We start from the raw sequence: 11263 nt of genomic DNA, 5'->3' as shown, positions 1-11263 counted from the left end.
GGGCTCGCTCCGTGCTCCGCCGCCTGTCGCCGGTGCACGGCCATGGCGAGCCTCCTGCTGCAGCGGATTGCTGCCGCCCGCCGCCGCCTCCTCCTCCACCCCCCGCCGGCCCCGGGTCCTGCGGCGGCGCGGCGCGGTAGCTCGGCGCTGCCCGCCGCCCTCGTGCGCCGGGGCGGCCTGGTGGGCGGCCGCTGGCTAGAGGCGCCCGCCGCTTTCCCCGTGGTGGACCCGGCCAGCGGCGAGGAGCTGGGCCGGGTGGCCGACTGCGGGCCGGCCGAGGCGCGGGCGGCCGTGCGGGCCGCACACGAAGCCGGCGCCGCCTGGGGCCGCCTCCCCGCCAAGGTGAGCGGCGGCGGAAGATGGCGGCGGGGGGACCGCAGGCGGGAGGCGGCCGGGGCGGGCAGGTGCGGGCCGGCGGGCTGCGGGGCCGCCCCGCGGGTTTTCGCGGCTCCGCTTCCCCCGCGGAGAGGCTGGTCGCAAGCGGCGCGGCCTCCCCGCGGGCGGCGGCCACGGCTGCCTTGTCTCTCCCCAGGAGAGGAGCGGGCGGCTCCGCAGGTGGTACGAGCTGATGCTGGAGAACAAGGACGAGCTGGCCAGGATCATAACGGCCGAGAACGTGAGTTTGCCGGGGGAGCGCGGGTGTGCCCGCTGCCGGCGTTCAGCCTTTTCAGAAACGTTGGCATTGGTGTAAAACTGACAGCCGTCAAAACGCCCCGTATGCATTTCACCGCTTAGCCACCGTATGTTTTTCCGTTACTTAAAAAAAGTTGAGCCTGCCATGCTCATTGTGCATTCACATCGCTCTGTTACCCCGTTTCCCCGAAAATAAGCAGGGTCTTATATTAATTTATGTTGCAAAAGATTCATATAGGTGATAGGGCATATAGGTGCATATAGATGATAGTGCATATTTTCAGGGGACGTCTTATTTTTCCATGAACAACAATATACATTTATTCTCGAAGAAAAAAAATCAACATTTATTGACATATAGTCACATCACATGCTGGAACATCATCATAACTCTCCAAACCCTGAATTCCGTCATGACTTTCTTGTGACTCTTATTTTGTTTAGAACCATTGGCCTCAGTTTCTCATGTCTAGCAATAGCGGTTTCCATAAATGAGCACCTCTTGTCCATGTAGCATGCTTTTAGCGCATTGGTAACGCAGCTGTCAGTTGTTTGTCAGGTGTCTGCTTTTCTTACTGAAGGGTCTGTCTGTCCTGCTGCATTATACTGTCAATTAATTTTACTTTTTTTCCTGTATAGCTGCCTGGACACTATTTAAATTCACTTTATTCGGAACTGCAACTAGGGCTTATTTTTGGAGTAGGGCTTATATTTTGAGCATCCTCAAAAATCCTGAAAAATTATGCTAGGGCTTAATTTCGGGGTAAGTCTTATTTTCAGGGAAACAGGGTAGGTCATTGGAAAATGTTACAAACATTTGTCTTTCTGACATAACATATAATGCATTATTTTGATGACAGTAGTACCTAACAATCCGGTGGAAATCAGACCCACATTGTGCTTCATGGTTTCAAAAGCATACGTCAGCCCAGACCATGGTCGTCATGGCAGAAATGTTTGTGTTTTATCATTTTCATTGACTGCATTGAAGAAATTGCAGTACTTCTAAAGCAAATGTAGAAGCTGGATTCACTCTGTACTTTGGTTTGCATCACAGAGCACCCTGGGAGCTCGCAGGCTGGTATCCTTTTGGATAAAACCATGCTGGAAGATGCGTCAGCAGCTGCGGTGTGGTGTCCCAGCTGCTGATGGTCATTCAGTCCATGCGATCGGACCTGGGGGTACTCCAAAGTAATACTCGCCAAAACAAACATCCCTGGCATGAACTTTAAACTGTTTTGCCATGACTTTTAACTGTTTTGCCAGGACTTACATCTTCTTCAGAACAGTAGCAGCAGCTAACTGCGGAGTTTGTAAATACATGCTACATTTGCTATTTCATCCTTGTCTGGGGCAGGTATGAATCCAGGAACAACATACAAAATGTTGACTATACAATGACAGTATATTGAAGCTGCACAACTATTGCTGCTGCGATCATATAGTCCTTTTTGGAGATCACAGTGTACATGATAGAGGATTATAAAGTACTCCAGAAAGAACAGGAACTCCAAAATGACTTGAATTTCTTTTTATTGCACCAGTCTGCTGCTTACAGTGTATCTCCAATGTGATTTAATCAAAGGGGAAGCCTCTGAAAGAAGCACAGGGTGAAATCTTGTATTCTGCCTCATTTCTGGAGTGGTTTGCGGAGGAAGCTCGCCGGGTTTACGGAGATGTCATTCCAGCATCTGCGAAAGACAGAAGAATCCTGGTGCTGAAGCAGCCAGTAGGAGTGGCAGCCATTATAACCCCAGTAAGCACAGCTGAATTTTTCAAATTGTGAAGGTTGTCAGTTCAGCCCAAAGGATGGGGCTTTGGCCTTACGGCTCCTCCAGCCCCGGCAAACACCCCTGTAGAGTTTCTTTTCTACCTTGTACTCGCTGCTTCTTGGGTTGGCAGTGGTTCATCGTAGTGTTCATTTGGGACAAAGCACATCATGCACATTTATTTAGGCTATTGCATAATTACAGCAGATGTCAGCTATTTCTTCAAAAACAGGAGGCAAAATTTCCCCAACTTTGGTTGTACTTTTTTCTCTCATCCTAGTGGAATTTCCCCAGCGCTATGATTACCCGGAAGGTTGGAGCAGCTCTGGCAGCTGGCTGTACGGTGGTAGTGAAACCTGCAGAGGACACACCTCTATCAGCATTAGCTCTTGGGGAGGTGAGTGTTTATGCCAAGCTTGGCCTTAGTGGTGGGCTGAAGCTGTAAACAGGGAGTCAGAGCGGCTTCAAACATAGCTTTGGCCAGCTCTGTACATGAAGGAAGGGCAGACTGGCTGACTTGATCAAGAGGTTTTAGGTTAGTAAGAATTTTTGAAGTTATCTCTAATACAGTCTAGAGCCTCAAGGAGAACTCAGCCATTTACCTACACAAAATGTTTTTATATCTTTCCTTTGGTGGCTCTGAATGAGAGACAGCTTAAACCTGAGCAAAGCTGCTGTCCTGACACCATGGCATCTGTTACTAGTTGTGCTGTGCGCTTTTGGCTTCCATTGACTTACTGGTTTCTTCAAAACAGTAAACAAACATTAAGTGACTATTCCTCATACAAAATGCACTGATAATGCAAATTCTGTGTTTCTTTTGTTGCAGCTTGCAAACCAGGCTGGAATTCCGGCAGGAGTGTATAATGTTGTTCCTTGTTCCAGACAACAGGCACCAGCTGTAGGGGAAGTTCTGTGCACTGATCCTTTGGTAGCCAAAATATCTTTCACTGGCTCTACAGCAACAGGAAAGGTACATAAGTGCACAGCATATTCTTGCAGATTATTACTATGGTTATACTGGAAAAGAAGGGTGAAAGTGTGTGCCTTTATACAGAGCCTTCTTTTCTATCTGCTGTACACAGATTTTGCAGTTGAACCTCTCCTGTCCACCATAATCAATAAGCAATCTTGTCACCATCTCTAAGGAAATCAATAAAACTGCAGAAGTGGCTAGAAGATGACAGAATTCTATGCGATGGCTGTATGCAGAATGAAGAAAAAGTCTGGTATCAAGGCAAATCTTAATGCCAAATTCTGTCAAATCTTGGAAAAAATTTGTAAGACTAGTCAAGATTTTTAGTACCGAAAAAGAACAAGCAAACAGGAGTGACAATATTAGTGTATAAAAGCGTGACCTGAACTAAAGTGGGTGAAATTTCTTCTCTTCATTATTTCTTGGCCAGAATTGCATCTCTAAAATTTAAATAAAGGAAATTAGTCCTCACTTTTGTCGCAGGAGAAAACAGATGATCTAGCATTAAAGATGCAGATTAATTCCCTGTCAGAGTTAAGTTTTTCACTGCCTTTCGTCTGTGGTTCCACAGTTCACATCTGGTAGAGGTACAGGTTTCTGTGTCTCCTCTGTTGCCCACAGATATTGCTGAAACACGCAGCTGGTACAGTGAAGCGAGTTTCCATGGAGCTTGGAGGCCACGCTCCTTTTATAGTGTTTGACAGTGCCGATGTGGACCGTGCTGTTGCAGGAGCCCTTGCTTCTAAGTATAGAAACTCAGGTCAGGTAAGAGTAACGTTTTTGTCATTGTTTCTGCAAAATGAAGAGCCGTACGTATAGTTGAAGCTGTAAATAAGCTATTTTATGAAAAAGGAAAGCGTAGAACACTTAATTACAAAGAGGAGGATGCTGGAGCGGCACATGGCTCTGGGCAAGTTATCAGCAAGTCTGAATAACAACACTGTAAAATACCATGTATTTTATACTTGGCAGTCTATAATGTCACTGAGAAGGAAAATGTTCATTAGGACCCCTTGCAACAGCATGAGAAGCGATAAAGCATTTTGTCATGTGCTTTGTCAGAATTAAATTTATTGGAGAACTTGAGGTATGAAAAGGCACCATCCTGCCTCAAGTCTCAGGATTATGTTTTATAACCTGCCTAGCCATTTTTTAAAATAAAGGCTTCAAGTCTAATTATAAATGTTTCTATGTGTAAGATTGTGTGTTCAATTCACGTCTTTTTTTGTGTTCTGAAAGCACCCAGCAGGAGTTAAGGGGATTGAAATCTGTTAAGACACTCATGGATAGATTTTTCCACAATAAGTAGCTTTAAATAAGTGATAGACAGGCTTCAAGTGTGCATTGTTTTAAATGTATTTTACTTAGAGTAAAAAAATGTTTAAGACCATCACTTTCCCTAACAGTCAGCTGAGCAGGGCTGTGTGGAGACTGCTCCAGCTTTGTGAGCATTACCTCTAGACATGAACATGAAGTTGACGATCTCCAACTTGGGAGAAGCAGCAAGTTTTCATTGGGATCGGGAGGTCATTTGGTTGGGAAAATGTTGCTTGAATAACACAAGAAGAAAACATAAGACTAATCTTGGCAAGAAAGAAAGGAAACAAAATAGAATGGAATGTGGACAAGGACCACTGAGTGATCAGACCCAGATCAGACAAGATCTAACATAAAAGGCACCTCCACTGCTGCATAGAAGGATAAAGTAGCTGTTACTTTTGAGAGGCTGTAGCAATCAAAATAGGACGCAGTCAGAGCAAAGGGGTAGCACAGATAAGTAGGCCATTCAAAGCACTTAAATTGCAGGAAGAAAGCAAATTCAAACTTAGATAATGAAGGACTTAGAAAAAATGAATGCGCATCACCAAGTGTTATTTGGGGTTCTGCTGGTCAGTCCAGGATTCTGCAGTCTAATTGGAAGGTATTTTTTGTAGGTTCTGGACCTTGGTTGATCCATACATCAGAATCCGTGTAACTCACAAAACCTTTTCCGAAGTTAAGTGACTTAAATGTAGCATTGTGGCATATTTCATGCACTGACAGCTTGTTAAAGTTGTATTTCTAAAGTGAGAGGGGTGATGAAAGAGATGGCAAAGCAAGGTAAGAGCTTAGGGTGAAGAAGAAGAGGCAGAGGACACATCACTCTAGTAACCTGACACTGTGGCATGGAGGCCAGAATGAACATGGATGGATTAAATACAATATAAACTACTGTTTGTTTTTCGTGTTTGTTTTCAGACCTGTGTTTGCACAAACCGTTTCCTGGTGCAAAAAGGAATCCATGGCAAATTTGTGGAAAAGTTTGCTAAAGCTATAGAAAGAGAACTACATGTTGGAAATGGATTTGATGCAAAAACTACCCAAGGGCCGCTAATTAATGAAAAAGCAGTGGAGAAGGTATAAATAACAGATTTCATTTTTCACGTCTTAATTTCCTTTTTATGATCCTAGAGTAACTTTAGATTTATATTTCACTTTTTTCACACTTCGTTTGTTAGAGTCTATTTGCAGTGTGGCTGGAAGTGTGTTCTGTTCTCCTAGTCTGTATATATGTATAGACGAACAGATGTGGCCAGTTAATGTACCATTCCCCTATTTCCACTGAGGGAAAAAGAGGTTCCTCTTTTAGGAAAAACTCATTTCTCCTGGTTACTTCCTAGCTGGTCTCAAGAACATTTACTGAAACTGGATTCACTGTCAGAGTTGTGTGGTGATCCTGCAATTGTGAAGCACTGTGAATGACAACTTATTTTGAAGAACAGTGCTTCTCTTTGCAAAAGCTAAGCAAAATAATACATTGAGGTTAAAAATACCAGACCTCTGGATGTTGTAATCACTTGAAACCCTACATGCATGGCTTGGGTCTTCTGTTTTGGATGATTCATGACTCCAGGATTTTTTTTTTAATCACATTAAGTCACATTTTCTATAATATTTCACCCTTCCTGGGGTTAAAGATTATTAAATAATGTGGTTCATACTTTCTACGGTCCTGTGGCTCAGTTATATGCAGACTTGGTTTGAATCCCATTATACTTGAATGCTGTCAGATTCATTCTGTTTACAAAACAACAGAATATGAAAATATTCTGAGGTTTTTGGGAGACAAACGATACAATACTTTAATTTCTTTCCTTCATGCCTTCCTTTTGTGCATCACAAAAGTATAGTGTATGTCTGTGTATCATATACATCTATATATATAAATAAGCAAGCACTGTGTATAGTCACTGTCTTCCTGTAATTTCCAAAGACAGTAATCTATGTGGAAACTGGTACTTTAGTTTTCTCTTTACATTCTTCTCTTTGGATGAATTGTAGATGTAGGGGGTAGAAAATGTTGTTGCCAGTATCACCTTGAAAGTTGTTTCTCTTTAAATGACATTCATGTACTTCTGTTTTCATAGTGCGTGATCACCAATATCAGGTGTACTTCTTAGCCCTGCAAAGACTTTTTCTCTTGTTAGATGTAATATTTAATTTCAACAGAAAAGCTGAATCTCTAACATCCATGAGACGGGTCCATACTCATAAATTATCCCTCTGAAATTATGGCAGACTGAGATAAATAAAAATTCAAGAGAAATTTTAAATAGTACTGCAAATGGTCTTCTGAAAATTTGAACCCTCTCTTCTAAATCTTCTATTTAATAGTGGAATTATTTCTTCATTCCTACATGCTGACTTTAAAATTTTTGTTTTGCGTACCTCAGGTAGAGAGACATATTAATGATGCAGTTTCTCAAGGAGCATCTGTTGTGACTGGAGGGAAGCGACACAGCTTGGGGAAGAATTTCTTTGAGCCAACATTACTTAGTAACGTTACAACAAAAATGCTTTGCACCCAAGAGGAGACATTTGGTCCTTTAGCACCAGTTATCAAGTAAGATTATCCATTTTCGAGATTAAAAATAGCAATTAAAAAAAACGAGAGATCACTTTGAATAAATAAGATCAGAATGACAGTTTGCTAAAAGATATTATTGTATGATCACACAAGTCTTGTAATAAGACTGGGATACACATGCAAAAACGTTCGTTGGGCATGTGGTTTGTTTGTTTCTCTCTCTTGACTTGATTTTAGCATCTCTTCAACTTTTTGAAAAGTATTTTATTTTCAATTGTATTAGCAGTGAGGCAAGGGTGGATAGCATCAAAACCATCATTTTCATGATTTGTAGTATGAACTAGGAGGCAGGACTTTGCAGTTTTTCATGTGATTTGCTAGTCCTAAGTTTTTCTGATGGAAAATCAGTGGGCTAACCCATGTGAAGTCAATGTTTTAGGTACCAGTACCAAGGGAGGATAAAGGCAATCTTAACAACTTAACTGCAGTTTAAATTAAGAGAAGTGATGGAAAGTCCTCCATTGTTTCAAAGTCAAATTAGATTAGATGTTTTGCATCTTGACTTTTTTACTTCTGATACGGCTGCTTTCTTGTCAGTCTGCAAGACAGTAGATGAACTGCAGGGCTCATTTGTATTTTTTCTCTTTATATTGACAGATTTGAGACTGAAGCAGAAGCTATTGATATAGCTAACGCAGCTAATGTAGGTTTAGCAGGTACGTGTTTCCATCAGACAAATGCATTTGTGTGGTTTTATGAGCTTTAGTGTTACAGGGTGATGATTTTCAATGTCAATAAGTCTCTTTTTCATACTCTTCTGCAATTGTTCTTCTTGATTTTAATTTTCATTCCTATATCTGTGTGTCTGCATGGCAGGATATTTCTACTCCCAGGATCCAGCTCAGATCTGGAGAGTGGCAGAACAGCTGGAAGTTGGAATGGTTGCTGTTAATGAAGGAATACTCTCCTCGGTGGAGAGTCCTTTTGGTGGGGTAAAAGAGTCTGGCTTAGGGCGAGAAGGTTCAAAATATGGCATCGATGAATACTTAGAAATAAAATATGTCTGCTTTGGAGGCTTATAAAAATCTTCATAAAGCACAATCCTAAGAGCTTGGAACAGAGTGTTGTAGTTTTAATAAGCTTCTTGAACCAGAAATATGTATGAATTCAACTTCTACCTTCTTTAAAACTAAGCAACCCTGTTCTGTATGTGTAGAGATATTTACTGTATTCTGTGCTGCCACATGTCTTTACATGTTCTGTATACATTCAGTTTTTCAGCAATATGATCACAATGTCCATCATTTTTAGTAATCAGTAGGGAAGAATCCACATTTATTCTTATTGGATTACCCCTGTGTAACTGGGAGGACTTGGAGACTTGTGCATAATGAGAATAGATCGTAACCTATGGCAAGGGGAAACTAGATCACTATTTTCTACTGCCTCTGATGGTTTCAGCGTGGATGTGGGAGGCTTTGGGGAAGGCAGTCTCCCATTAGAATTTTGTGTAAATACTCATGTTTTCTAATGTGGTTGTGACCTTCTTTTAGAATCAGGTGTGTCTTTTTTTTTTTTAATTGTGGGAGAAAGGAGAGGAATTGCTTTTAGCTTAAGCTGGGTATCCATGCAGGCAAACGGGACAGCTTTTTCAGTGCATATTAATGCTGGCTACAGAGCTGCCAGCTGTGCAGCTTTGGGCTTCTGAGCAAAGGGCTGTAACTTGTGCCTGACAGCTTGCACCCCTTGTTTCATGTCTGTGAGCCCCAGCAGTCCTGGAAACAGGACAGTCCAGGACAAGGAGTGGTTACACAGGTGTCAACTATGGAGGAAGGTTTAAAAAACTTTGAACATGGCTAAAGTGTGACCTAATAAAGATTTAAATAGAAGTGATTAGAGGTGAGACTTCTACACATCACCTCAGTATTTTGTCATCTTCAAAAGATGATGTAAAGCTTCCTTAATACGAAATAAACAATGTTGTTTAAACATTATTTTAATGAAAGTCAAAGGAAGTACTTTAAAAAATGTACATTGTTAATAAATCAGCACTGCAGAGGCTAAAGGGTATAAATTTTGTTTCCTGTGTTGGTTAACTTTATTTGGTGGGACTTTACCCATTAATTATTACAAATAAAAGAAGGCAACAGAGCTCTTCTTCCTATACACTAATGAATGTACCCTATGGAATGGAATATTTTAAGGTATTTTATCCAATCAGGCAAAGAGGTACCAGATAACACAAGACCTGGTCGGGGAACGAGGGGGAAGCAAGCCAGAACTGAGTTTCACATGAGTTTTTTAAAGCGCACATAAGGTAGCAGTGACTGCTACTTATTATTTCTAAATATTTTTTATGGTTATATTTGTGTAACACTTGAGACCAGGTGGGTCTGGAGCACATGAACTGTCAGTAGAGTGTCTGTGCATCATGCCAAGAAAAGGGTGGTTAAAGGACACTTACTGCCCTTCCAATAATTTCCAATGCACCAAAAATGCACATTTAAGATAGTGAGGACTTAATACCGTTACCAGTTGCAGCATTTGTGCTTGTTGCCAAGAACAAAAAAAGAATGGCCTATTTCTGCACTAGTTGCAAGAAGCTTTCTTATAGCCAACTTACAAGCTTACACTACCGAGTGCAGAGCCTGCCTGAATTTGGGGAATACAGTGTTGTGGAAGAGGAAGCTGTCTGCCAGCCTTGGCTGCCAATACATTCTTACTGGAAAGATTAACTAGGCAGAAGAAGGTCATAACTTGGTGCCTGGGTACCACAACTGCACAACTTAAAATATTTCTGCCTGTGAACTGTAGTATAAGGCCAAAATTAAAGTTATCTCATTTACTGCGGTATGACAGTGCAGTCTTGAATGTGGGTGTACTTCTTGGGACGGTGCATTTGGAGGATAAATTCTTTAACCTGCTGCTCTATTAATTGCAGAGTTACTGATCTGAATGCATTGGTGCATTTTAAATCTTGATGTCTTTTCTGATAATAGCACTGTTAAAATTAATGAGTAAATGTTTACTTTTTTGGTAGCAAATAATACCTTTTACTATGCCTGATAACAAGCACAAACCATAATTAAAGATAAAGTATGTTAATAAACTTTAAGACTACCTTTGTCTAGATTGGATTGTGTTTGGATTCCAGCATAGTATCATTGTGTCAGTAAGGTCTACATCAGTTAAGCACAAAATAATCTTAAAGTTGTCTTCATAGAAAAAGCTGTGATTCTTCAACAAAAGATATACTTGAATTCTCACACCTTATTTATGTTTGTTACACTTGTGACAGTTTAGCAGTTTCTGGATATTAAAACTGTGATGGAAAATATGTTTTCAGTTAATAAATAAGTTCTGTGACAGCACTGGATTTTGTGGTTTATTATAATACCTTATTCAATATTGAGTTGACAAACTGATAGCAGCCACATTATTTCAGTCTTGGATCTGCACAGAATTTTTTGTTCTGTCAGATTTAGTCCTGGAAAAAAGACACTTCTTTGCATCTACATGTTGGTGAGGTATAAGATCTGGGTTACCCCAATTACAGTCCCTTGGATCTAAGTAAAATAGATGAGACTATTTTGACACAGTAAAACGCCATCAGTCATTTTGTCCGTAAGTCTTCTATGCTGAATCAAACATTTTACCACAAGATATAAGCTTTGTGGATCAGAGTGTCTTTCCCTGCTTTCAGGATATGATTACTTGCATAATTCTTTACTTCATTTATTAAGATTTAAAATAGATTTTTGGAAGCTTTTTAATTTCCATTTAGCTAATACAGTTTTGAACCCTCAGAAACTGTCTTCTAATTTCCAACCCAAATCAGTCAAAGCCAATTTCTATTTTATTTTCCCATACTGCCCTTTGTTTGACACACCTCCCCACCCCCGCCACCTGTCTTCTTTGTGTAGTAAACTCTTAAGCTATCTTTACCTGTTCTCCTAGATACTAACATTTTTAGCTTCAATAGGCAGAAATTATCTCCAACCACAGTGCTCAAGCTTTTTCTGCCAAGTCACTATAGAT

The 11263-nt window shown here is 41.0% G+C and overlaps 1 protein-coding gene across 1 annotated transcript; it reads left to right on the top strand.

Moving 5' to 3' along the window:
* Nucleotides 1–3: 3 nt before the first annotated feature.
* ALDH5A1 (aldehyde dehydrogenase 5 family member A1) lies at nucleotides 4–10596 on the top strand. Its single transcript, XM_065055185.1, has 10 exons — nucleotides 4–342; nucleotides 533–616; nucleotides 2219–2389; nucleotides 2683–2799; nucleotides 3232–3375; nucleotides 4000–4143; nucleotides 5617–5775; nucleotides 7092–7261; nucleotides 7883–7941; nucleotides 8102–10596. The coding sequence occupies exons 1-10, from the start codon at nucleotides 43–45 to the stop codon at nucleotides 8305–8307; spliced, it is 1554 nt and encodes a 517-aa protein (XP_064911257.1). The 5' UTR covers nucleotides 4–42; the 3' UTR covers nucleotides 8308–10596.
* The last annotated feature ends 667 nt before the right edge of the window (nucleotides 10597–11263 follow it).

This window comes from Columba livia, chromosome 2 (assembly GCF_036013475.1).
Source record: "Columba livia isolate bColLiv1 breed racing homer chromosome 2, bColLiv1.pat.W.v2, whole genome shotgun sequence".
NCBI lineage: Eukaryota > Metazoa > Chordata > Aves > Columbiformes > Columbidae > Columba > Columba livia.
Note: the sequence above shows the minus strand (reverse complement) of the source record. Positions and strands in the feature narration are given on the sequence as shown.

What these genes read in the sequence shown, in the direction of transcription:
- ALDH5A1 (XM_065055185.1), top strand. Translation starts at nt 43, where the DNA reads ATGGCGAGCCTCCTGCTGCAGCGGATTGCTGCCGCCCGCCGCCGCCTC. An exon ending in GCTCTACAGCAACAGGAAAG is followed by an intron (nt 3,376 to 3,999) that starts GTACATAAGTGC and finishes TGTTGCCCACAG; the next exon opens with ATATTGCTGAAACACGCAGC. An exon ending in ATGAAAAAGCAGTGGAGAAG is followed by an intron (nt 5,776 to 7,091) that starts GTATAAATAACA and finishes TGCGTACCTCAG; the next exon opens with GTAGAGAGACATATTAATGA.